Below are 25490 nucleotides of genomic sequence, written 5' to 3'. Positions count from 1 at the left end.
CAATAGATTAGGTTTCATTTTTCTAGCATGGCACTGTTATAAAATGCAGAGTTCATCAGCTTTTGAAATTTCAAACTTGGCTGTTAGCTATTTCAGTTTAACTATAAGTATTTTGTTAGAGAATATAATTTACCTTTCTAATTTCAAACATCCAAGTTTGAAAACCTGTCCAGATTTTTTTCAGCTATAGACCTCATTTAGAAGCAAATTTTCTTATAACTGAAAGGAAATGAAAGGAAGTCTTAGCATTTTCTGTTTCTGACAGTGAAGCAGCTATTAACAGCCTGATGAGTCTGTACAGAGTACAGGTCTGTGAGATGAAAGAAGCATCCCAAGATGAGAACTGAAGAGCAATAATGGTACAGGTTCTGGATGTTGGCTGTCCTCTGCAAGTCTTGACAGAAGGGACTTGCAGATCTTGCAGGAGATGAAAATACAGGAAAGCTGGGGCCTGCTTCTGTCCTCACTTACCATTACTATATTCTCGTGTAACAAACTGCTAGTTCTAGCAGAACATCCTTTCATTTAAGTCAAGCCAGGAAAGACTAGTCATGTTCTTATACTGTGGCTCAGCACTCCACTATCACAGTGCCTTCCAGTAACATAAGGTAATGTCACACCCTGATGCTGTGAGGACTTGCTGCAGCAGTCAAATGCTCCTGTTTACTTTTGCAGAGGACACCCTTGCACAGCAGACCCATCTGAAGGGATTGTTTTGCCCTTTCCTGGTGTGGCACTGCCTAATCTGGTATTCTGAAATACTGATGAGAGGACCTTATGCCCTGAGGTGACTGAGGCACAGGCATGCATTGCCTTCTGCTGAGTTTCATGGGAGAAGAACTGCAGCCACTGCTGGGTGGCTGGTACACACCATCGTGGTGGATGGAGCTCATATGACAGCATTTAGACACGTTGCCTGCATGATGAGAAGTGACTCTAATAGCTTGATTAAAATGTCTGTAATCTGTAGCTGACACTGCTCCTGACTTGTTGGTGACTTCCAGCACGCAATCACTTTTTGCTATCTAAAAACAACTTTTTATTTCAATCCTGGGAAAAAAATCTGAGAATCATCTGAAAGCAACACCAGTGTGAAAGGTTGTCATTACCTTGGGCTCTCTCAGATAGCAGTGCATAGCTTGTGTGACATCAGCAGCATGGACAGCATTGTGGTATGGGTTTTGGCTATGGTAATCTTCTTGAACCATAACTGGGAATCAAAACAGAAAACAAAGATCCTTTTGTCTCTGAATGCCATGGCCACAAGTGGGAACTGGACTTAAAATACAATCTGAGGTTTTGCAGTCAGCTGTCTAAGGACTTTCTTCAAATTGCTGTAGTTTATTTAGATTGCTGCTCTTATTGGGACACCTTTAGAGAAAAAATGCGTGAAAGGATTTGTGAGGCCTGAGGGCATAGAGTGGGTATAGTGCATAAATCAACTCTTTCTTGCCTTAGTGAAGGCTCTCATTCAGGAGTAAAATAAACAAGGAAGAGAGGCAAATTTATCCACAACGGTGTATAATTATTTAGGCTGCTGCCATAGGGTAGCAGTGTGCCATTAAGACAGTACCACCTATTTTACAGCAGCAGGTAGTAAGGCCCTGATATCCTGGCATCATTTGTTATTTGAGTGATGAACTACAGCCAAAGGCATTTCTACATCCCCCACGCATAGAATCAAAAGATAAAGCATTGGGGTATCCACAGCAAAATCTCCTGTGATAATTTTAGTTACATCTATGTGTTCATTTTAAAATACCAGTCCTTCTTGCTTTAGTTTACAGTGCTGGAACTGGTCCAGCTGGATCAGGAGCACCAACCTATTAACTCTCAGCTTTCACTTGCACAGAAAATCATTGAGGTGTGTGCTTCACATCCATTTGTTCCTTGCAGCAGTGCCTGTACCACTAGGTGGTCTTGGGACAACACCATGTGAACACTGGAAGCTGCATGTGATCTTGCCCAAAACACTCTCCCAGACAGTATCAAATCAATCAAACAGAAAGGTAACAGGCAGATTTCCCATGGCACTTGTTGCCAGCACAGGGAACGCCAAAGAAAGTCCTAGCCTTCTGTTTGTTTCCAACTTCACAAGCATCGTGAGGTACAGTGGGTAATCCTTTGAACTCTGAGTACCACTAGTTCTAATGACTCAAGTGTCCACTTCATGGCTGCCCACAGGAATTAGAAACAGCAGGGATATTTTGTCTCTCCATACCAGAGGAATGCTTTCCAGAAGCAACAATTAGGCACTCTTAAAGAAGAGACCCTGACTTGGGAACTCCTCCTGACAGCCTAACAAACTGGCATTCAGCTGCATTCAAAATATGATGCAAAAAGTAATTGATTTTGGCCAATTTCTTCTTTGGTTCACTGACAGCATGGGGCTAATATCTGTGTTGGCAGTAACAGCAGCAGGGGCTTTCATCAACACTATTCAGTGCAGACAGCTTGATATAATTTGTTAAGTTTTGCACATAAGCTTTTAACTGCTCTGGGTCTCAGTGGTCTGTTAGTCACTAAAACAATTATACTACACCACAATCGCACTGAGCACGTTTAGGTTCTACAGTGTCTGTCTGTTTGTCTGTCTGTGTGGGCCTACAGCTTGGTCATGTGTCTGCATGGAATAGTTTATGTGAAATCACCAGAACGATTGTGGTACTGGGATGCTTCAGCCCAATGCAGAGCCTTTTGAAGTCCCTCCATTGACTAGGTACTGAACCAAGTACCTGAGGGTCTGTAACTGTATGCCAACATATATCACAGAAATGCTTTACTGAAATATTTGCAACAACAGCATGATTTTTATGTAGATACACAGACCAAGCCAGTGCCTTCTCTGATTCTCTACTTGAGCTGCAAACTTCATTCAAAGATGGCTTTGAGGTGAGCACTTACCTAAAAACCTGTGTAATGTAACCATGTCTAAATGGAAATGGTGAATAAGTCCATGCACATTGAAGAGGTGACAAAGCAGTGTTACGAGACTGTTTCCTAAAAGCAGAAAGGAACAATTCTTAGATTCCCGTAACAGGAGTTACAAAACAAGCAAGACTAAAAATCTTGGTAATTTCCTATTAGTCAGATGCTATCACCTTAGGTCGTATCATATGAGCTTAGATGACACTCATATACTCACAAGTCACTTACATAAGGTACTCCTATATATAATCAAGAGTTGATGGCACAGCTGTACCAATGGAGTACCATTATTGTGTCTAGCTGCCATGAAGTCACTTTTGTGTTTTCAGCATGACACAGGCAAACTGTGGTTTTAACTGGAAGAAGGTAAACTGACATGGTTTGAACTGGAAGTCTTATGACAGGCTTGTTTGCGAATGACATCATCTTCATAATTCAGGTCTACCTCCAGAAACAGCAGAAAGGAGAATGGCTTTTCTGCCACTTTGGTTTGCCATACTGTACTAATTAATTAATTACTAAAAAGCAGCAATTTGTAATTAAATTTTTTATTTTATGCATGGCTGTACAAAGCTGTAATTAGCCCATGTACCCAGCTCAGCTACAGTTGCATCTCATAATGATGACGCAGACAAGAAAAATGAGTTGCAGCACTTACAGTCTCAAGTCCCACTGTAATGTTACACTGGCCTTACTGTAAATCCATGTATTGGGTCTGGCTGAGCTGGAGCTCATTTCCCCACAGTAGCCCTCAAAGTGCTGTGCTTTGCATTGGTAGCTAGAAGGGTGTTGGTAACACACCAGTGTTTTGGCTACTGCTGAGCACAGCATCAGCACTGTAACATTCCTTCCTCAAATGAGGGCAAGATCCTGGGAGGAGACCCAAGCAGGCCAGCTGACCCAAACTGACCAAAGGGATATTCCAGACCATATGACATCAGCTCAGATATAAGAGCTAAAGCACAGAGCAAGAGGGTGGGCACTCATTGTCTCCAGTGGCTGCCTGCTGAGAAACTGTCACATGTACTGAAGCCCTGCTTGTCGGGAGTGGCCAACCATCACTGTTGATGGGAAGCAGAGAATAAACCCTGCTATCTTTTGCTTCGCTTCTGCTTTACTTTTTGCTTTAAATAAACTGCCTTATCCCAACCCACAAGTTGTTTTTTCCACCTTACTCTCTCCCCTGTCCAGCTGGGGAGTGACAGAGCGGCTGGGTGGGCAGCTGGCATCCAGCCAAGGTCAACCCACCACAATCCAATACCGGGAACACTGGCAAAATTGAGCCTAACTAGTATTACATGATCAACTATACATATACACAATATTTTAAAAAGTTTGCACTGCTTAATTCAGCAGCAGTGTTTCCAGAAAAGTTAGGAAAAACACCCCAGACAAACCAAGCCCATACTACATATAAACTATGTGTGAAGGGAGTCTTTCCTTATTTCAAATAACTCCAGAAAGAAAATAAATATATGAACAAAAAGGACATGAAAACTTATTTGGCCCTAACTACTGAGCAGGGGCAAAGAAAGATAAGGAAATACGTCACAGGCATATGTTACAGGCATTTAGGGAAAACATTTCACATATTTTTACTGTCTTAATAAATTTCCCAATTTTTGCTGCTGAACAGAAGCAAGGGTATGTTTACTTAAAGGTCTTTCGTCTCAAGAGAAATCGACTGATTATGGTGATCTGGAATTACTGACCAATGTATCTAACGGGTATATTTAAAGTAGCTTGGCAATTTCCCAGGTAAAGGAAACAGAAATACCTTCTTGAAGAGGTGACCACAACAAATGTAGGAGGTTAGATTAATACAAAAGGACACTTTAAACATTACTCTATAGTTCAGTAAAAGCCTGATAAAATTCCAGGATATGATTTTAAGAGAAGTTAAAAATGGCAAATTTATCTTCAGTTACCTAAACTGGAAATGTTTAGCAAATAATTAATTAGAGATTTCTTGAATAGTCATATATGAGAGATATTAAAGACTTTAAAAAAATTACTTACCATTTGTCAAGCGGTCAAATAAGAAAATGTCGAAATCCCACATTCCCACTTTGGATAGCATATGCTGGAAAAAACAAATATGAAAAGGCAAATGACTGGTGTGTCAAATTGTAAAGCAGATTTTAATTATTATTCCATGTTAATCAATCAAAAGGTTCTTCACCCAGAGGGTGGTTGGGCACTAGAACAGGCTCCCCAGGGAAGTGGTCACAGTACCAAGCCTGACAGAGTTCAAGAAGCTTTTGGATGACACTCTCATGTACATGGTGTGACTCTTGGGGATGGTCCTGTGCAGGGCCAGGAGTTGAACTCAATGATCCCTTTTGTGGGTCCCTTCCAACTCATCACATTCTGAGATTCTGTGAAGTTTTATTCAGGAAAGCTATAGAAGTGTACTTGAAATATCAAACATCAGGCACCAAATGTAGCTGTACTGCATAAAATATCACTTGCACTTTTAACTGAGGAGGTTTTGAACTCAATACTAAAAATGTCTTCTAGATGGAGCTCAAGACAAGGAATAATATAAACCAAAATAATGAAAATATTCCCTTTTACTACACAAATTCTTTATTGTTCTTTCATGTCCCCAAAATCAGTGTAAATTTTCTTAGGTTTTTAATACAATGTATTAAAATCTTAGCTCTCATGGTGAATATGAGTTACAATTTGCTAAACAAACCAATAAGCAGGAATAGTTTTTATAAACTTACAGTGCTACTGTGAAGCCCACTCAGACATGCAGAAGAATCCATCATTACCACCATATACAGTGTTTTTACAGCTACATCAGTTCAGTTAAGAGACTGAGTCTGGACTAGCTGTATGACCTACAATGGCATATGCGTGAATTAAATATGCATTCACTCCCATCTCTTAGTTTATATTCAAACTCATTCTGAATTCTTCATTACTTTCCAACACCTCGCAGAGAATAGAAATTGCCTAGGCACATAATCCCAATGCCATCAGTTGTGCAAGTTTCATTAGAAAATACCATTCAAAGTGAGTATAAGAGCTGCAAAATAATATAACTATATTTTGATCATTGTGAAGTTCTTTGCAGTGAATGTTCCCTGTTTCCTAGTCTTTGTCATTATGGAGGACTATTGTGGGTTGCCTAATGGGTTCCATACCAGCTGAGAGACATCTGTTTTTTATCAAGTGGATGCATTAAATCCCGTGTCAAGGCTGCACTTACTTAAATCAGTAACTTAGCCAGAGATCCTTCCATCCTTTAATAAATCCAGATTATAATTTCGGTTGTTGGAATCTGAAATGCTGAATAGATTTAGACATTTTCTTGTTGCTTTGACACCTGAGCCTTTAAAGCTGTAACCATAAAAGAGGAATGGACAGTCTGTTTGCTGTGAGATGGGCATGTAATGTGGGTCATTTAAGAAAGATCACCCATAAATTTGTTTATCCGATGACTGAAACAAAACTGACACTCTCTGTAATATTATTAAAGGAAATGGAGATCTGGAGACCTGTCTTACCCTTGCTTGCCCAAGGTAGTCCTCATCCAGTAGGTACAGAGAGGCTTGTGGTACAATTCCACGCAGTAACCTGGATGCATGGAAATACCTCTGGAAACTTAACAGTCTTTTCACTTTTTTCTTGGTGCCGATTTCCCCTGAGAGTGTAGTATCTGTGGAAAGCAATCAGTATAGAAACCATGAAAACCAAGATGACTTTATCAATTATTTAATAAGAGAAATATCAAAACCTTTAAAATAGTGACAAAATAATCATAAGGTTTACGCTTCTTGCTGATCCACATGAAGGAGCAGTATTCAAATCACTGTAGTTCAGCATAATATATTTATTTATTTCAGAAAGGAGGTACGTTCCAATAAAAAGAATGCTAATGTAGCTCTTGGAAGATCTGAGTTTAGTACACCGCCTGCCACAGAATTCCACGTGATCCAAGCTAAGTCACTGGGCGGGCTGGGGGGGGGTGTGATATATCACCTTAACTGTGGATGACTAGAGGAAGCCTAAATGACTAGGCAGAGTTAGGTACAGGAAAGTTGCACCTACTCTTCTGTGCCTGTTCCCTAGCTACACAATTGAAAATAAATTACCTCACAGAAGTGTCATTGGAATATATTACAAATTGCATAGCACTAGTAGATAAGGTCATCTTGGGTATAAAAACAAAAAAGTGACAGCAAAAGAGACCTCAAAATACAGTTTGAAAACATAAATGTGTGTCCACTTTTGGAAAATGATATAAAAGAGAGAAAGAAGCAAGAATAGGTTAACAGTCCTATTGTATTGTCTGCTGTCCTTCCTACATATTAAGGCAAATCATAAATGAAGAAAATATTTTAGTTCTGCAATTAGGAAAGCAGGTATATTTAGAAAATACATGCAATTCTGGTTACACAACAGAATATGTTGTTTTCACTCATTACCGGGATAATTCTAATTCCCTAATGCTGTATTAAGAGATTTTCATATAGGGCTAAATGTGACACAAAAACCAAGGCAGTTTTTATACAGTGATTAAATCACTAATTAGAGTAATTAAATTACCTTATTGTTAGCAAGAAAAATATGCAGGTTTTCTAAAACTCATAATGATTTAGGTAATTTCATCTGAACTTTTAACAGAAGCTCACATACAGTAATGGTGTTTTCCTTTTGACAATCTGGTATAAGTTTCGGAAAAAGGGAGGACAGAAACTTCAACAACTGGTCAAAGGTAGTGAGATTCAATACAGTTTTATTTGTAAGACAAACCTGTAAGAAACCAAAGATTAAACACTCCTTTGAGAGAATAGTAATGATTTCTTGAGACAAGAAGCTCCATAGCAATTAAATGGATTCCAGGCTTAAATAACAGATCATGAAAAATATCCATGAACTGAAGATGACTCTCTCTATTCTCTATTTTTCCATATCTTTTCATGAAAAAAACCTGAATATTTGTTCTGCTGTGAAATTAAAATATCACTTTATCTGCTGTTTTTACAACTACTATTATTCTGAGAGGATTTTCAGAGAAGAAGTTAAGGTTTTTTTTGACCATCGATGGTTCAGTATTTGATTTCTCCAACAGCAGATGTGCGAGCACATTCTGCAGCAAGTTTCTTCCTTATTAAGTAATCCAACAGCTATTGAGTGACACAAAGCCAGTAACATCAAAAAAACCCATCTTTACATATTGAGTATCAATATAATTTCCATCAGTAAGTCTCATGGTTTTCATGGGCAGTCCAAAGACCCCACTGAGTTTTAACAATATAAAAGCACAAAATAATTTTATTGCAACTTGACAAGCCATGTGTTTTCCAGAATGCAAACAGTAACAATGCCACTACTGTACCAGCCTGAAGGTTAGGCTATCATTTATGATGTGTCAGCACCTGCCTTAATTCTCTCACACATTTTAAAAGCTGGAACGATTTCATGGCCCATTGAAGGAGTGACTAATGTAGGTGTGAACAGTTACCCAGTGGCAGTGACAAGTAGAGGAACCAGTAGACTTGTTTTTGTATTTCTTTTTACTTATACAGAGCTGCTATGAAATGGCTAGCATTTAGTTTAATTCCTGGATAACAAAGCACTCTCAAATTAAATTCATTTTTTAAACTTGTGTTAGCTGTTTCTCAACTTCCTAGCTTTCATAGTTCCATCTTTGCCCCCAAATGGTCACTACTTTCAGGTAATAAGTTCAAATTTTTAAGTCCAAAAAACTTTACTTTTGTACATTGAAAATTAGTAGTTGCTCCCACCAACTTTTATCTAAGTTAATATCTGGTTTTTTTCAGTTAAAGATGACTGAAATCATCACCTACACTCTCCTAAACTGTCTTTAACTCATACATATAGTTGCTGTGGATGATCTGAAGGTGGAGGTTTGGCCCAAGTCCCAACAAGGAGCTGTATGCTGGATTATGAAGAAGTGGTTGTTTTATCCTTTGGATTACCAGATCATTTCAGTAGCACAAATAATACTTGCCATAGCACAGACACATCAGGTGGAAACAAAGAACTTATTATGAAACATATTTTCTGAATTCAACCATCAACCTTGCTACACATTGCTCTCAATTCAAATGTAGTCATCAGCAGACAGGTGCCTCTGAAACATGACTTGAGGCTTCAGGTGAGCACTGTATTATGTAAAAAGATTACCCACAATAATGTGTTGCTCTGTATTTTCATTCATAAGGGAAGAAGTTCATAATATCAATAAAGAATAGTAGCAAATGTATTTTCAAAACTGGGCTCTTGACAGAACAGCTTGAATCCCTCACTCCAGGCTATCCACATGCAAACTCTAGATGTTGACTTAAAAGAATATCATGTTTAAATCACATCCTTTGGGTCATTTCAGTAATAATCGATTTGTCTGTGAATCACAGGACTAATCAGATGATTGCTATGACCCATGATAGATTACTTTGACATCTGCATTAATGTACAGGTAATACCTTATTATGATGGTGTCTTGCATTAAATTGGACTAAAATTCTGCCCCTCTCTGAGCACAGCACACCTCAAACTAGTATAATCTCATCAGCATTTTCTCTTTCTCCTCCCAAGATCAGTGTCTAACAAAAAAGAAAAGCACAATCATATGAAATGGAGAGAAAAAGGCTGATTAAAAAAGAAGAGCAAAAGGCAAAACAGCCAAGAGTGAACAGTTAAATTCTGCCCTCAGCTCAGCAGTTGCACCTGAATCCCCCAGATGGGATCCACCAGCTGACACAAAATCAAAATACAGTTTTAAGACGAAATTAAGGGTTTATATGAATGACTTTACAGTAACGCACTGAACATATTACTTTATTGACAACTGTAAATTTCAGTTTAAATCATAAATACAAAATTTTGATGTTGACAAGTTATGATACGAGTCATACAGTGCCTCTAGGTTAAATTGTATTACAAAGTAAATGAACCAAAAGTACCACTGCAGATATCTCTGAACTTCAACTATGAAACTATGGGTACTAAAACATAGGCTATAGTATCTAGTTAAAGAACACAAGTTGCAAAGCTCACACGGGAAGGATTTAGTAATTAAGTGCAATTTTGAAATGAACGTGAAAGACAAACAAGAATGTCTTTTGTTTATACCCATAAAACTTCCCTTGAGAACTGTGTTTATCTCTAATCGTTGTGGCAACTTCTGAATGTTTTGTTTACCTAAAAAACCTCCATTATCTGTATCTCTTAAAAGATGCCCATTCTCATATGCTATGGAGTTACTGCCTAGCACAGGGGTTAGAGAAATTCTTCTTTGTATACTGAACAAAATTGTTGTGTGAATTACACAGACATCTTGTATGAATTACATACACGTTTACAGAACCGTTTGTACAAGCATTTTTCACAAAGTTCAACTTCTACCTTCAAAAGCCCAGGCAGCCTGAGCTCACAGCGTATCTCCTGATGTGTTTTAGCAGGCAACAGAAGTGGTTGCATTTTTCTTCAGGTAATTTGATAGACACATCACCTATACGCACAGCAGCAGACCATGGATGATGTCTGCATACTGCACATGGCCCTCAAGAGGTTAATAAGCTACAGGAATCAGTGGTTGCCTTCTCTCTCCTAACACAGTTCCTCCAGTTACACAGATCTTCTCGCCTTAAAATGATCTACAGCTCACTACACACCAACCTCTGTTATTTCAGGGAACTAAGTTTCCTGCACTGGGAACTGCTACCAGTTTTGTTTCACATTTCTTTCATGCTAATGCGCTAGTGCGTGCCCATGGGCAGCATGAATATAAAAATGACAGACGTTATGTTAACAATGATGGAGTTAACATCCAGAAATGATCACATAAATCAAATCTGGACAAGGATGTACTTAACTCTGCACCAGATATACATTACATTGTTACTGTTCTTTCAAAGTAAACAAACTTGGTTATGCATTTAAATAAAGCCTCTGAGTTTTACTTCACGGTATTGCCTTTTTTACTTTATTGCATCTCAGTGTACAATATGAGTGGACAACAAAAGGTTTATTAATTTTCAAAGGCGAACTGATTCAGAAAGTGGTTTTTTCTCTTCTTTCCAAAAGGATGCAGAATAAATCAGGTCCTCAAGAAGCTGCCTTTGACTCATACAATTTATAATACCTTTTCCCAGGATGCAAAGGCATTCCATGCACAGCCACTGTATGCCTGAAGAGTCAGGCAGGATTGGCAGAAAAGTGCTGAAAATACCTGGAAGATAAGGTGAGAGGATGAGTCTTGCAATTTAAGGTCCAGACAGTTTGCAAACAGTGAGGACTCTGGGAAACAGTTTGTCTCTGGTCCTACACATTATGGAGGTAATTTTCTGCATTGGTTCCTGACTTGACAGCTGGTAAGACAGCTTTCCTTTAAGAGCCCAAGAGATGTGTAATTGACTAAGGAGGAATAACTGGTGTTTGTCTGGGTTTTTTGTATGTAAAACCATGCCATTCATTTAGATCACCTGTACTGAAGTCTTGTTTGGCATATTCATTGCATGCTAGGTTGATGAATTTTTCTTACAAAGAAGAGTGCTTAGCACTGATGGTAGAAAAGAGTTGTTGTGCCTTCCTAATATCTTTTTACCATTATGGATTTATCATACTATCCAAAAGACAACAGCAGCATTACTAGGGGTAGCTTTACACAGGTAATCTAAAAATTAATGACAAACTTAATATTTTAAATTTGAATTCTGGAGAAAGCACTGGCTAACTAGAAGAACAGAAAACCTCTTCTCTCTGCACTGTCTAGGCCTTCCTGACACGTTTCACCTCATAGTCCAAAGAGATTCAGAAAGAAAACACTGCAGTTTTGAAGAAAGGCCTGAGAAAATGCACAAAGCACCAGAAAGCTATGTGGAAGGACTGTACTTAAAAGCTTTTGGTCTAGTGCAGAAGGACCAAGAAGCTCAGGTGAATATCCCAGCTGTACTTCTCAGTCATCTGTGGCTGGTGTAAGAAACCGACAAACAGGTTTGATTCAAAAATATTAAGATTTTGTCAATTTTATCATCTGAATATACACTGGTCACTGCAACTAAGAAGACAGAGATGAACACCTTGCACTGTATCATATCTACAGATAAACGAGTATTGTGCTGAAATCTTTGTAACTGTAGAAATCCTCATGACACTTCACAAACTATATGGAAATCCAAAGAAGTTGTGTTATAGACACTTTGTTTTTACTTGCTTCTGTAATGTTTAAAATATTCAAGTCAAGTTCCTTGACTTCTGATAAAATTCAATTTTAGAGGTCAAATGGTCTCCGTTAGCTGCCATTATTCATATGGGTTGCCACTTTATTTTTTCACTAAGGGGTAAACATTTTTTCAGCTAGGCAGAAGCTGTGAGAGGGGGATTCTGAACACATCAGAGAAAAGCAGAAAATTAGAAGTATAACAAAAGAACTTTAAACTTTTCTGCTTCAAGTAAAAATTCCATTAATCAACCACAGGCACAAGTGCACAAAACCAATGCAGAGCCCTCTCTACAAAGGAGGTACTTGTGTGTTTCTTTGGCTAGTGTGAGAGGTTCTGAGACACCAACTTTCTAGGTCACCTTACTTTGGAGCTTCCCCTCCTTTGCACCTCACTTGGAGTAATGGTGGCTTGTAACAGCTCCGTTTCCAAATCCTAAAGTTCCTGCACAATTGCTGGCATCTTGAGGAACACTAGTCATGCAGTCTCCTCCCCACCCCCAAATATATTCTTTTTGATACTGTTTGAAAGAGAACACAGAATTTAAGAATTATGCTGATAATCCAATTTATATACCAAATAATCCTATTACACCAAGTTCTGGAGAAATAAGGGTTTCAAAGACCACTTAGGTAACAGAGTATTTGCCATAAAAACAGAAAGAGGAATAGATTAAATACAAATTTAAGACTGATTTAGATGTGTTTCTCTTCACAATTTGCAGTCTTTGTTTGGGCCATCACTCGTTTTTATGTAAAAAAACATCTTGGCATCTTTTACTAAGCCTCCTCCAAGTTCTTAAGAAATGGCATGTTGAGTTCTCTTTTTCACAAACTTGTTAACACTACAATATGAACCTTGGCTTTGCCACTTCAATCTTTGTACAGTAGCACAGTCAGGACCTTTTCTTCCGAAAACCGTAAATGTTCTACGGCTGATTATAGTTTCTCTAACAGGAAATGGTACATCCCGTCCTCCTTTTCACTCCCCTGAAGAAAAAACAACATAACTTGTAATAACAGCAAACCCAACTTTCATTTATCATCTTAATGATCCCTTCTCCTTGTTCTTTCTTTTCCTCCGGTCATTTGGAAGGTATCCTCAGTGTTATCTTCAGTACATCCTTCCCTTTCCTAATCAGGGAAGAGAAGGTGGGGTAGCAGAATGGGTCATTTGGAAACTTTTAAAGGCACATTCTCAGTTAACTGAATCTCAAATCTGCACTAAAAAATAAGTTACAAATGTGTAATCAGGTCAGTGTTCGCTAAGAGTTTGTGTGTGAAGCTCATCTAGGTTTTATGTTTGTTTTGCTCTCATGAGTTCTCCTGAAGCATTCATAACCCAAATTGATGCATTTTACTAGCATATAAGGGCACGTGCATCAATCAGTTTTACATTCTGGGTTTCATTTTCTGCAAACGTAGAATTAAAACTAAACAAGGAGCATGAATGGTAGGAAGTAGAATATACTTTTCAATCAAACCTTGTTATTAGATTTTGCAGATAGCAGCACTTGCAAAAAAACACTTAAAAATGCAAACACCACCACAAAGAAAAAAAACCTTTGCTATTATTTGATGAAAAGGGTGAACTAAACTGAATTCCAATGACAGGAAGAATTTTTTAATATGGTGTCAGTAGGAAAGAACAATTTTGGTGCTAAAACATTAAAAGAGTTCTGATTTCTCTTCCTTGAACAGGTAACTGATAGCAAGGCCACAGGCTGATCAGCTCTGGAAATGTTCTTCCCATTCAAACCAGACACAAACTAACCAGATTAAGAAGCCCACGTGTCATAGGATGTTGACGAGTATCCTAGGGATGTGCTTATCCATAAGGAACTAAGGGAGATATTATGTAGAAATAATGCAGACCTCATATGATCTCTCCCTTTCTAATTTAATAACCATCTGGAACTTTGGACTCATCTCCACTGGCTGGGTTGGGATCCAAGTAATCCAATCAGCCCTTGAAACTTCCTCACAAGACTTTTAATGTCCTAATTTAACCTGGTTAAGAAATACCTAAATAGGCATCTCTCACTCCCACTTCTTTTTCTCGCCAACAGCAACAAAACAAGACAGTTAACCAAACTCTTTTTAACCTCACTCAATTGGGTTCGGGTTACTTGATGGTTCAGTTTTGGGTTGGCGGTTGTGGTTAAGTTTTATTTTCCCTGGAGATGGGCCCTACCTGAAAGCCCTGGAGTGTTCAAAATCCAAATCCAAAACTGAATGCAAATTTTGCAACGGACCCTTCTGGAGACAGGCAGAAACCACAGATTCAAATGTCCACAGACTTTGGTTTTCTGAGATGGAGACTTCTTTGTGACTTCCCTTACTAAACCTGACAACACTTTTCATTTCTCCAATACCTAATTCATCACATGCCTGAAAAGTGTGTGATGAATCCATTTTATTTGCAAACAAACTGAAAAATAGAGTATTTTGCTTGACTCAGACATCAAATTAAGGACAGAGACTAAATGGTATTAATATCACCATTTATCACCATCCTGTGCTAAAAGTATATTATCTATACTAAAGTAATTTGCCAAGCTAAGCTTAAAGCAGGCGGGGTTCTTTTGGAATCAACTTCTGCCTGCATGACAACACCAAGATCCTAGGTAATACAGACACATGCCTTTGGAGCTTCTACAGAGTTGTTTTGACATTTTATATATATTTTCAGATCCCACTTTCTGTTCCTGTTGTGCAAGGTGTAAGAAAACAAAAATCTTTTTGGATGCCACGATTTGGGTACAGAGACTCCACTTTGCAGGCCACATATTACATCCTTTCCCTTTCCTTGTTAACTTTCCTAGATCAATGTATACAGAAGTGAATTAAATGTAGTCAATTAAAGGCTTATAATTTTGTCATTTGCAAGCAAAAATTCAATCCAGAGAAAAGCTTAGCATAAACAAGATGGGAACTGGTGAATCACTGTTTAAGTCTTAAGAATCTCCTTGCCTTCTGACTTAAAAGCCTGACAAGCAAATTTGTAAATACTAAGTTACTCATCTCAGCCCTACACTATGTTATTTTGTTACTCTCCTTAATTGAATCTGGCAATAAAACAAAATGTCTAACATAATTGAGTAGGGTGAGGTCTTCTTGGTTATTGCTGCATGATTACCTGCAAGACTACATTTATCACAAGGAATTCCCTCAAACCTTTGCTTAACACAATGAAAAAATGTACCAGTACAATCATTAACAAAACCCATCATGAGATAATGAAATCTATTTAAATAAATACATATTAGTCAGTGGTGGGATCTGGTTCAGTGACTCACTGAGCAACCTTGTGAATTAGAGAACTAAATTATTGCTTACTGTAGCTATGCTCCTTTATTTCTCAAATCCAAACTATACTGTGCTAAAAGGAAAATGGGAATAATTTTCACTGCAGAAGTGTTTCAAATTCTAAATCATTACCCGCAAATATTCAATTTAACTCCTTTTCTGTACTGTGAACACAATAAGGTTTGCTTAATTCATTGAAATGCAGAAGTGCCAATGAAGTGCCATCATTAATTTCAAGCTGCATTAACTTCAGTTACAAGCTTGAGCCACCAAGTTCAGAGTCAAACTTTCCTAAAATTTGTGAGGTTTGGTTTGGAATCAATTTTACATCATTTATACATTGCATTAAGCTGCTAGAAGGCACCCAACACTTACCTATTCCATCCTTACTGCTTCTGGAAAGTAATTTTCTAATGCTAAGTCTCTTCTTCTACCACTACCTTATTTGCTTGAAGAGGAAGCCCTCACTCTACTTTCCTATAAACCTACAGGGCTGGGCAAAATTTCTTCTCTTTTAAAAAGGTTACAAGTTTGTAAAGTCTGATACTTGTTCATTAAGCATCCTAGTGAACCTGAAGCCTCAGGTCTGTCATGCTGAGCTTATTTTTTACTGGGGGTTATCAGTGGCCATCAAGAGTAGGTGCTTTGCTTGCCATATCACAGCAGGACGGAAGAAGGGACGGGACGGTCCGCTTATCTCCTGGGGAGTCTTCACAGAGGGCTGACACCAAGCATCGGCTGCTGCAGCTTTCCTGCAGGAGAGGAGTTGCTGCACAGCTTCCCCTCAAGCTTCTGGCTCAATACCATCAACCCAAATGAGTATCTGGTAGGTCATGCAGGTCCCTACAAGTTGCAGGGACTCACTCTAAAAAATGAGGGAAACATCTGCTCCTCACAATACAGAACCGAGGTGTTCTTGGTGACACAGGGATATTCTACATTCAGTGTGGTATTCCAGAGTCATCTTAAGAGTCCTCAAATTCACTGGTGCAACTATGCCTAGGAAAGCTCGCAATGAGGCAGAGGAAAGACAGGAAGACACTAAAGCCCTGCATCTCCTTCAGACAGGATCCTGCAAAATCCTCAGGGTCCTGACAGCCTAGCACAGACAAGGTGCAGTAACACTAACTTTGTATATATTGCAGAGATGCACTGAAAGCATGTGTAGATGGCATCACAGACATTAGCTCAAACAGCAAGAAGCCAACATAAATCCAGTTGGCTTTGATTAAGGCTACAGAAGATCCCGTTTTCAGAGAGCAGGAAGTTTTTCTATCCAAAAAGACTTAATGGTGTCTTAAGTTACACAGTGACTTTACTGCAGGAATCCAGAAAAAACCAAAATATATGGTCTAGTGAGTGTTAACCCTTATTAGACATAGAAGGGAAAAATCCTCTAGTTTGACTGAATCTGCAAGTTTGCTAAAAGAAGTTACATTTTAGTAACCTTTAGTCTGACATTAAGTATCAATGCTCTGTATTTTTTTTTAAAATGTCAATTTTCATAATGAATGTCAACTTTGTTCAAGAATGAGCTTCAATGTTTTCCCTTGCTTTAAAACAAGGCTGGTACTGTTATTTGGAATAGTTTTTCAGATGATAGAGGGAATAATCACTATTCAAGCCCAGCTTATTAGTGAGAGGCTGGAGTAACATTTATGCTGCATTTGCTTATAATTTCTGAGGATATTTCCCATAAAATATTCTCTGCCTCATCCCTCTGTTACTCTAACAGCTTTCAGTATACAGTTGCTGCCCCCAAACAAATACAACATGGTGACAAAATTTTACTGCAAGTATTAGGCACTTTTTCAAAAAAAAGTCTGCAGTAGTGACATTTTTATCTGTCTCTTTTTGATAGGATGTGCAGCACCATGGTTTTTGCTGCTTGTATGGTATGCACAGCAGAATTGGGTTTAACAGACAGATGTAGATGAACAAATAATATAAAAGCCTGTTTACTTCCTGGCAAAACATGTCTGCATGCTCTGACACTGAGCATCTTCATTTACTTGTACATTTACTTTACATTTACCAAGTGAGCCAGGCCCAGTGCACTCGCCATCTACAAAATCAGTAGTCAAATGTCTAGAAATCTCACTTCATTTTGTACTGAAAAATTAAGCCAACACTACTCTTTAGACAGAAAACGGTAAATATGTAAAAACCTGAAAACAGTGAGAAATCCAAAATCAGGATCACTGCTTTTCCTTACACAGATTTCAGATTATGGAAAAGCAGTAAAAAGAGTTAGTCAGAGGTCTCCATGACAGAGAGCACAGGAACATAAAACCCCAGGTGGCCCACCTCTGTCAGACCAGAGGTATACACACAAAGAGGCATCGCTTTTAAGGTCAGCAATTAGGGTAGAGGGGTTATGTGGAGGGCCCTGCTCCTTGCATGATCAAAGATTGAGTATTCACCAGTACATCCCTCACCACAAATGTCTCCCTAGACAGCCCATGGAAAGCACCAGCATTTCCCAGAAGCTGACAGGATCTGAAAGATGGCAGGATTCATCTACAGAGGACAAAAGTGAAAGTGCTAATGCCAGAAAAAAAATCTGGAAAATTTTTGCTTTCTTTAACCATGGAGAGGAAAGAACACATGAAGGGAATTTTAAATAATGTGTATGTATCAAAATAAAAAAGGAAATAATTAATTTAGTCACACTTGTGTGACTATATATATGACTTGTGTGAATATATATCCACCTGTACTTCACAAATAAAAAGAAGTGCTTTATTTTCTCTATTTTCTTTATTTTCAGCTAGCCTAAACTGGATTTTCCTTCATGTTTTTCAATGGTGAGTCAGGACTAAATTATCCTCAAAGCTCTGCTTAACCAGTAAGTTATTCCCTTTGTCCTGGGAAAAATTATGGACCCATCTTACCCCTGATGTCTTTCTACCTCAGCCATAGCAAACCCTCTGATGGTCTTATGACCCAGAGAATACCTTCTATCAGTTTTACTGATAGCAGCACTTTGCTGGGTGGCAGTAACTTTGCCAGCATGCAAGAAAGCATTCCATCAGAGCCCAAGTCCTCCCCTTTCTAGTAGCTCCTCTTTACTCCTGACTTCCAGCCAGCCCTCCCACTCTCTGGTGGGCTTCCTCCCTGCTCACTGCCACCCTCTTCCCTTTCCCTTCCCCAGGCACCCAGACACGGAGTTACAAAAAGCAGAATCGAAACTCCGGTTTAATAATTAATCTTTAATGAAAAGCACAATCTCTAGAAGCTTAAAAGTGTCGTCCCTAAAACTGTTGTGAGTTTCAATCTGTTTTGATGAAGACAGTGAATAACATTTTTTTTCAAAGGTTACACAGAGGGGTCTGTGCAGTACACAAGCATAAATCAAGATCTGCCTGTGCCTTAACACTGAAGTTAACACAGCATCCAGGTTGAATGCTACAGGGACCTAGACTAAGTGGTCACTGTTTTTTTATTTTATTATGTTTTTTTACACACTGCCTAATGGGTTTGCATCAGTATAGAGAAAACATCAGGTGAAAAAAACCCAACAGGGTCTTGATTTATTCTTTTTCTTTTTAGATTTGCCCTTCTTTATTTACAACAGTGGCAAAATAACTTCAATCAAAATGAGGTTAAGATTATTTTTAACAGATGTTCACTGCTGGCCTGACCCAAAATCCATTGACGTCAATGAGAAGACTCCATGGGGCTTTGGATTGGGTTCTAATTGTTGGAAAAATTAATGTTATTGTAAACCACTGGTCAGCGCTGTCACATGGTCCCCTTCTGTGCCAATTCTATATGACCGGATAACAGAGTCACATAAATCTGTTCCAACTGTTGTCTAAGAGGCTAAAGGATACAGCGGTTTATCTTTTTAATTCTGAACCACCCCTCTCCCCCCGCTCAGCACACCCCATGGCCCTACTGTATTTAAACTTGATGGATTGAGCATTATGGACACTATTCATACAATCAAAACATTTCACAGCCAAACGCTGGATGGGAATAATAGAATTACTAATGCTGACTGTGTGAAGACAGCTGAACTACAGATACGTACGAGATGAGATACTTTTTGGTTCATATACTTAAAACAGAGATTTTTAGGATTTTTTAAATTTAAATACAGACCTGAAGAAAGGGTTGCACTTACTGTTAAGAAGACGGAAGTCTATAAATGGGTAGGAGCCACGGCGCTCAGAGAGAACCCCTGTCTGACCTCTCACCCGTGCATCTCCTGCAAAACACAAAATCCCCAGAGACATTAGGAGGGACAGCTGTCTTTCTCTGCTGTTTAGATATAAATCTATTTTTTATACAAAGCGATGACGTTACACTCCTCCAGTGGGAAAACTAAGGTCCAAAAATCATCTTCCATGGCATCCCTGAGTAATTGGGTAAAGCACTATAGCTGATCCTCTTAACAGGACAAAGACACAAAAAACCCTTCCTTGTTGTCTGGGATGAAATGATACAATATTATCCTGTTGAACAGCTTCTTGCCCAGCAAGCAGACTCTCACTGCTTCAGGAGTAGTGCAGAGGTCTGTTTTTTTCCCAGGCAAGAACAGCTGAACTCTGACTGTCATGGCATCACACACAAAGGTCTCAACCTTGGACTAGGCTCACAATCCAACTGACCCCCAAAGTTGTGGGACTGGTCTCAAAATCATTAGGTGATGAAAAAGTCCCCCCAAAAGAGTATGAAGATTGTTTTTAAAGTTATGTGGGTTGGGTGTTGTGGGGGTTTTTTTGCTTGATTGTTTGTTTTTGTTTTACTTCCCGCTCTTTGAGCATTCCAGAAAATGTAAGCCTTCTCCTCAAACACTGCAGCTGCTCTATATAAGTGAAACCTGATGTTCTTAGATAAGCATTACTCTAGAGCTTTAGGGTATATATTCAAATATGATAAAGTGACAAAACAATACTAAGAATTAGTATTGTTAGGCAATTTAGATTGATTAGTTCCTGATCTAAACTGTGTAATATTGATGAAATAGGCAAAACTAATTTAAGGAGAAAAATGCTCTTCAGGATGAGTAAGTGTTACAAAACCTCTCTCCAAGTAAATAGGAAGTAGTGGGAAGCAGATGTAACTTTTATATTTCCAAAACTTTAAATAGTGCAATGCAATTGTTTCTTTACAGACAATTAACAAGACCAAAATATTAAAAATTCTTAAATAAGACAAAGTCTGGAGATTTTAGAGGTTCTAATTAGAGTACTCTAGTTCTTCATTATACCAATTCCTCTTCTACAGAAACAGAGGCCACAGTGTTGAAAGCATATCCTCTGCACATCCTTACATAGCTCTCACTGTAGTTCTCTCAAACTTTGCAGTGAAATTGTGAATTAGTTAGTTTGAATTGTCCTTCCTCTGATATACAAATATAGCATCTAAACAACAACAATTTAAGAATTTGGCTGTTAGTCCTGGCCTCTACTGCTTGTGTTTAAAAACAAGAAAACATCTTGGAGAGTAAAAGAAGGACCTAGTTAGATGCTGTTATTTTTTTTCTATCTAATGTTCGCTTTAAATATGCTTACAATTATGTCTAAGGGAAGAAAGCCAAGTAGAAATATTAAGGTAAATATTTGAGGTTGAGAAAAACTTCCGTGCCTTCTAGGGGTCCTCAGAGGTAGGAAAGACATATGAGCGTGCATGCAAATTAAGAATATTTCAAACACAGTCACTTTTGATTATAAATACAAATCTATATTCTCTCACCCTTTCGCTTAGCATTTTTGTTTCCAGAGACAGAACATGTGTTCCTTGTTTTCAGCTCCTGCTTGCCAACCTCTTACTCTAAGGAACCAGTTCAAAACAACTCAAGATGTTGTCGACCCCACTTACCCCTTCTGATAGCAGAGGTAGCAGGTGCAAACCTCTACCTACTCTTCAGCTGTTCCACTTCAAAGGTATGATAATACCATAGATCTACCTTCATCAGCAGTTTAAAATTACATGCAACTTGTGGCAATGAAGGTATATGAACGTATTTCCCTGCAATCCTCGTGTTAAAGGACAGAAGGGTGGAGCAAATAGCTGGAGACTTTGTAAAACACCAAAGCAATATTCATCAGCACCCACGTGCCAGAGCCCATAAAGCAGCACCCAGACTTAAAAGCATTGCTCTCTGTCACAGGTAGCCTCATCAGATTGGCTGATGTGTGCAGAAAGAGTAAGAATGGCAAGCATATGGTACACATTATATAGACTCAAAAAAATTAGGCAGGCTTGAGCCTGTTACTAATACAGGCATCAGCAAATTAAGAATGAGTGTAAATTCAGAGCATGCCTTGACCAAGGCTTTTGTTTTTCTGTAGGCACCAATGAATTAACAGGAAGCAGCAAATAGTCCCCTGCATTAACACACTGAGAAACATGTCACTTGTGACTAAATCAACAGATACTTTCAAAAAAAGAGAGAAATTCAAACTCCAAAAATCTGAAAAAAATCCATGACATATAATACTGTAAACCCAGAAAGACTGATTTTCTCTTTCGACCTGAAATAATATATCTATTAGATCAAGTGAGGTACCACAGTACTAGAGAGTAACAAAATCATACACAGTTATGTATCGAAAGATTGCCTAACTCTGATCTCAACAGTATGACCCCAGATCTTGGAGAAGAGAACACTAAACGTAGGTAGACAACTGGAACATGGAAGAAAACACAATGTGGGCTTACCAAAAGTAAACCATACAACACACTTAATTACCTCAAACAAAACAGGTAACTGTTAGACAAGAGGAAAAAATTCAATACTGTAGTGCAATTCAACCATATGGACTTTGTCAAACATATAAGAGAAGGCAAGAGATGAGTACAAAAACTGAAGTTTGAAAAGACTAGAAGATAACAAGGTGCACTGAAAGGAAACCTTTTCTTGGGAACTCCATGATCTTTAGAAAACTCATACTGGGAATGGTCCTAAAGATTTTTTATTGATGATCTTGACAAAGAATTAGAAAAGCACTAGCAATACTTGATAACACAAAGCTGAGAGATAGCGGGTACATACAGCTAAAACTATTTTAAATAAAGTTCACTACTACTGTCACCTTTTCTGCCCCAACTGCTCTGTGGCCCAGCTACCTGCCTCTTACTGGTAGTCCAGCTTCCTCTCATGGTGTTGCTGATGTTTCATATCGAACTAAAGACCGGCCAACTCAGACACCTACATACACTATCCAGGCAAGCAATTCCAGCAAAGAGAGGGAAAGCAAGGGAGGTAATGATGCCATTAGTAAGAAATGTGAATGAGTTTTACTTAACTAGCAAAGCCAAGGACCTGAAGTCATGGCAAATTACTGAGGATTCCAATCAGCTATTTTACATTTTCTACAGATAATATAAGTTTGGGCTGTCTCTAGCACTATAGGAATCTATATGCACAATAAATCTGCATCCCTGATCACTTAGGAAAAGCCACTAAAATCTTTATATTCTATGATTATTAACTTTATCCTCAGGGAAGGCAAGTTTCTGATGAGTCAAAGATGTTATCAAGTAGCTCTACCTCATGAATGTGTTATTTCAAAATACTTCACCAGGTGCCACCTAGTCTCTCTCTCCATCATTAGAGGAAGATTAGTTAGGAAATGATGGCGGGCTAAATCAACCACACCTCTCTTCCTCCATTTTTTCTTGGCTCACATATTTGGAAAACATTTACATACTTCCCTATTACTTTTAATTACATCTAAGTACACTCAACAGAGACACTTAGAACAGGAATTGCACCAGAGGTACAACATATCACACGGTTTTTAATGTCCAAGAGGTGAGGGCCATTCATGGCAACACACCAGATTTTCTTTTTGTCATTTTGACAGAGGACTTTGAGGGCAACTTTCATCAGTCCACCAGAGCTTTACATCTCTTTGCTCTCCACCTTAAAATCAAGCTAAACAATTGTTCGGACAATTTATGCTATTAGCAGTTTTAGATAAATAATCCCTTTCAGAGCAAAAGGAAGGATTCTGTGGAAACAGGGCAGGAAATTTTGACAGCTCATTGTGTTCCCAAATGAAACAAGCAGGGTGAAGGGAAATGGCCAGGGTACAGGTTCTCGACTGCTTTGGGCTGAAGATGCAAGGCTGGGACATCTGCGGCCACAAACATGAAGGGCTGCACTCTCACTGGTGCCAAGTTGCCACAGGAGCTTCCAGCAGTGACATCTCCCAGGGGCTGCTGTGCTCCTGAATTTTACTCAGTCCTTGTTAAAACAGACAAGAAAGCAAACCAAACAAACCAAAGCAACCTACAAAAGGAGCCTGTGCAGTGCATACTGTGACTGACATGCATGACAGCTTACAGGCATGAGAAAATCGGCTATGGGGCAAGAACGACAGCACTCTGGCAGCCACAGCATCAACAGGATTTCAAGATGATTCAGAAGGGTTAAGAAAAAAATGAGGCAGCTCTTAACTGCCTGTCACATCTGGAGGAAAAAGCCATTTGCACACAGCAAAACAACTTCTCCGGGACTTGCCTTAAATGATGTGCTATTCAATTTCACTGAGCAAGCACAACAAATTAGGAGAGAAAATAGGGCCATAGCTGTGACAAAACAACAGAGCAGCTTCATGCAACAGAAGTTAGAATGAACCACCAAATTTTTGATTTTATTTAGCACACAGCTCCATGTGCTAAGTCAGGAATACCATAGCAAATTCACAAGAGGTTATATGTACTTATTCTAGTCAAGCTTTTCTAAAGTCTTCATCCCAATATTTCTTAAATGGAGTATTTTAGAGCATGTACTGCAGCAGCTGACTACTTTTCATGGAAAACCAAGTGGCAGAAGTAAGGCCTCTTGTGGACTCCATGGAGCCCATGGCTCCTCCACTATTTCAGTTATGAAAAGGTTTGAGATTTCTGAGTTAAAGGAAGATGAGTTGTTTATGTTTTAAGCATCAATCTGGTTTTAGTGGAAAGCTTTCTAGAAGAGGGAAATGTTGCTGCATAAAAGCAGCAAAGTGAAAAGTTTCCAGAATTACTGGAATTATATTTTATCTGAAGAGGTTGAATGCTTGTTCATGGTGATTTGTGCTTGTTTGGATTATTTTCATTTTGTTGTAATAGTGCTATAAATTTACTGTAAATTCTTGTTCGCAGAAAGCATTTTATAAGGATTTCCTCATGTGTATCAGTTCTTCAGTAAAAAGGACATTTCCTCTGAACAGACAACAGCGAGACTGATGTTAGGGGTTACAGAGAGAGGATGACTCCTCTTCCCATCAGGAGAAACTGGGCCAGCCATCTCACTTCACTAACTTGTAAGCATTGAATTTTTAAACATGTAAACATTCCAAAACATGAGGTTTTCTGTGCCATACTCTGCATGGATCTACTATTTCTGCTAATAGTCCTTATGAGCTAATAAGTAATGATTTCATCCAATGCTTTCTGCAGTGTTGTTTCCAAATGCTCTGCAAAGGAAGGTAACTGTTGGTACACCTTTTTTACAAAAAGCGGATAAAATGATGGTGTAGAAACCATAATTTCCCCTGTAGTGGTCCTACCCCACGAATGAATTATTTTTATTTATTTATTACCAGTCAACTACTTGAATTTCAGCTAATCAAATTTCTTTTTCCAGGCCTGAAAACGTTGCAGATGAGACATTTCACACATCCTCCTTTCTTAGTACTTTGAAGTGAATGGTGGTTCTTATGTTCAACATAAACTATCAGCACTGTTTGACTGTACCTGTAGCTCTAATTTCTGTCCTCCTTTACTGACCAAAATCCATACCACTGTTGTATCTTAATCTCTCAAACAGAATAATAACCACTCCTCGTGCCAATCAGTAAAATGCAAGAAAGAGAAGTTGACAATCTTCATAAAACCCTTCTCAATACTGGAATTCTCCTGGTAAGTTTGTTTTCGCACTGATGCACACCCTATCTGGATATATGGGAAGATCCTAAGATCCACAGGCATGCCTTTAGCAGTTGTCCATGCTGACAAATGAACAAGTTAAATGAGTATTATACAGACACTTTTAAAATCCTCCCTTAAACCGTATCATATCATATCAATAACTGGTGAAAAGATTCTG

At 38.6% G+C, this 25490-nt stretch overlaps 1 protein-coding gene across 3 annotated transcripts in view; it reads right to left on the bottom strand.

Moving 5' to 3' along the window:
* PDE7B (phosphodiesterase 7B) overlaps positions 1–25490 on the bottom strand; it is a 174449-nt gene that overhangs the window by 18261 nt on the left and 130698 nt on the right. For 2 of the 3 annotated variants that reach the window (XM_017829704.1, XM_017829703.1), the window contains 5 exons: positions 19569–19652; positions 6447–6598; positions 4948–5011; positions 2905–3000; positions 1110–1210 (listed from right to left, as the gene is read on the bottom strand). In XM_017829704.1, the coding sequence (XP_017685193.1) occupies positions 1110–1210; positions 2905–3000; positions 4948–5011; positions 6447–6598; positions 19569–19652 (497 nt within the window). The remainder of the gene's footprint in view (positions 1–1109; positions 1211–2904; positions 3001–4947; positions 5012–6446; positions 6599–19568; positions 19653–25490) is intronic. The other variant, XM_017829705.1, reaches the window with a different exon arrangement.

The sequence above is a fragment of the Lepidothrix coronata genome, unplaced genomic scaffold, assembly GCF_001604755.1.
Source record: "Lepidothrix coronata isolate B3197 unplaced genomic scaffold, Lepidothrix_coronata-1.0 Scaffold167, whole genome shotgun sequence".
In the NCBI taxonomy this organism is placed as follows: Eukaryota; Metazoa; Chordata; class Aves; order Passeriformes; family Pipridae; genus Lepidothrix; species Lepidothrix coronata.
Note: the sequence above shows the minus strand (reverse complement) of the source record. Positions and strands in the feature narration are given on the sequence as shown.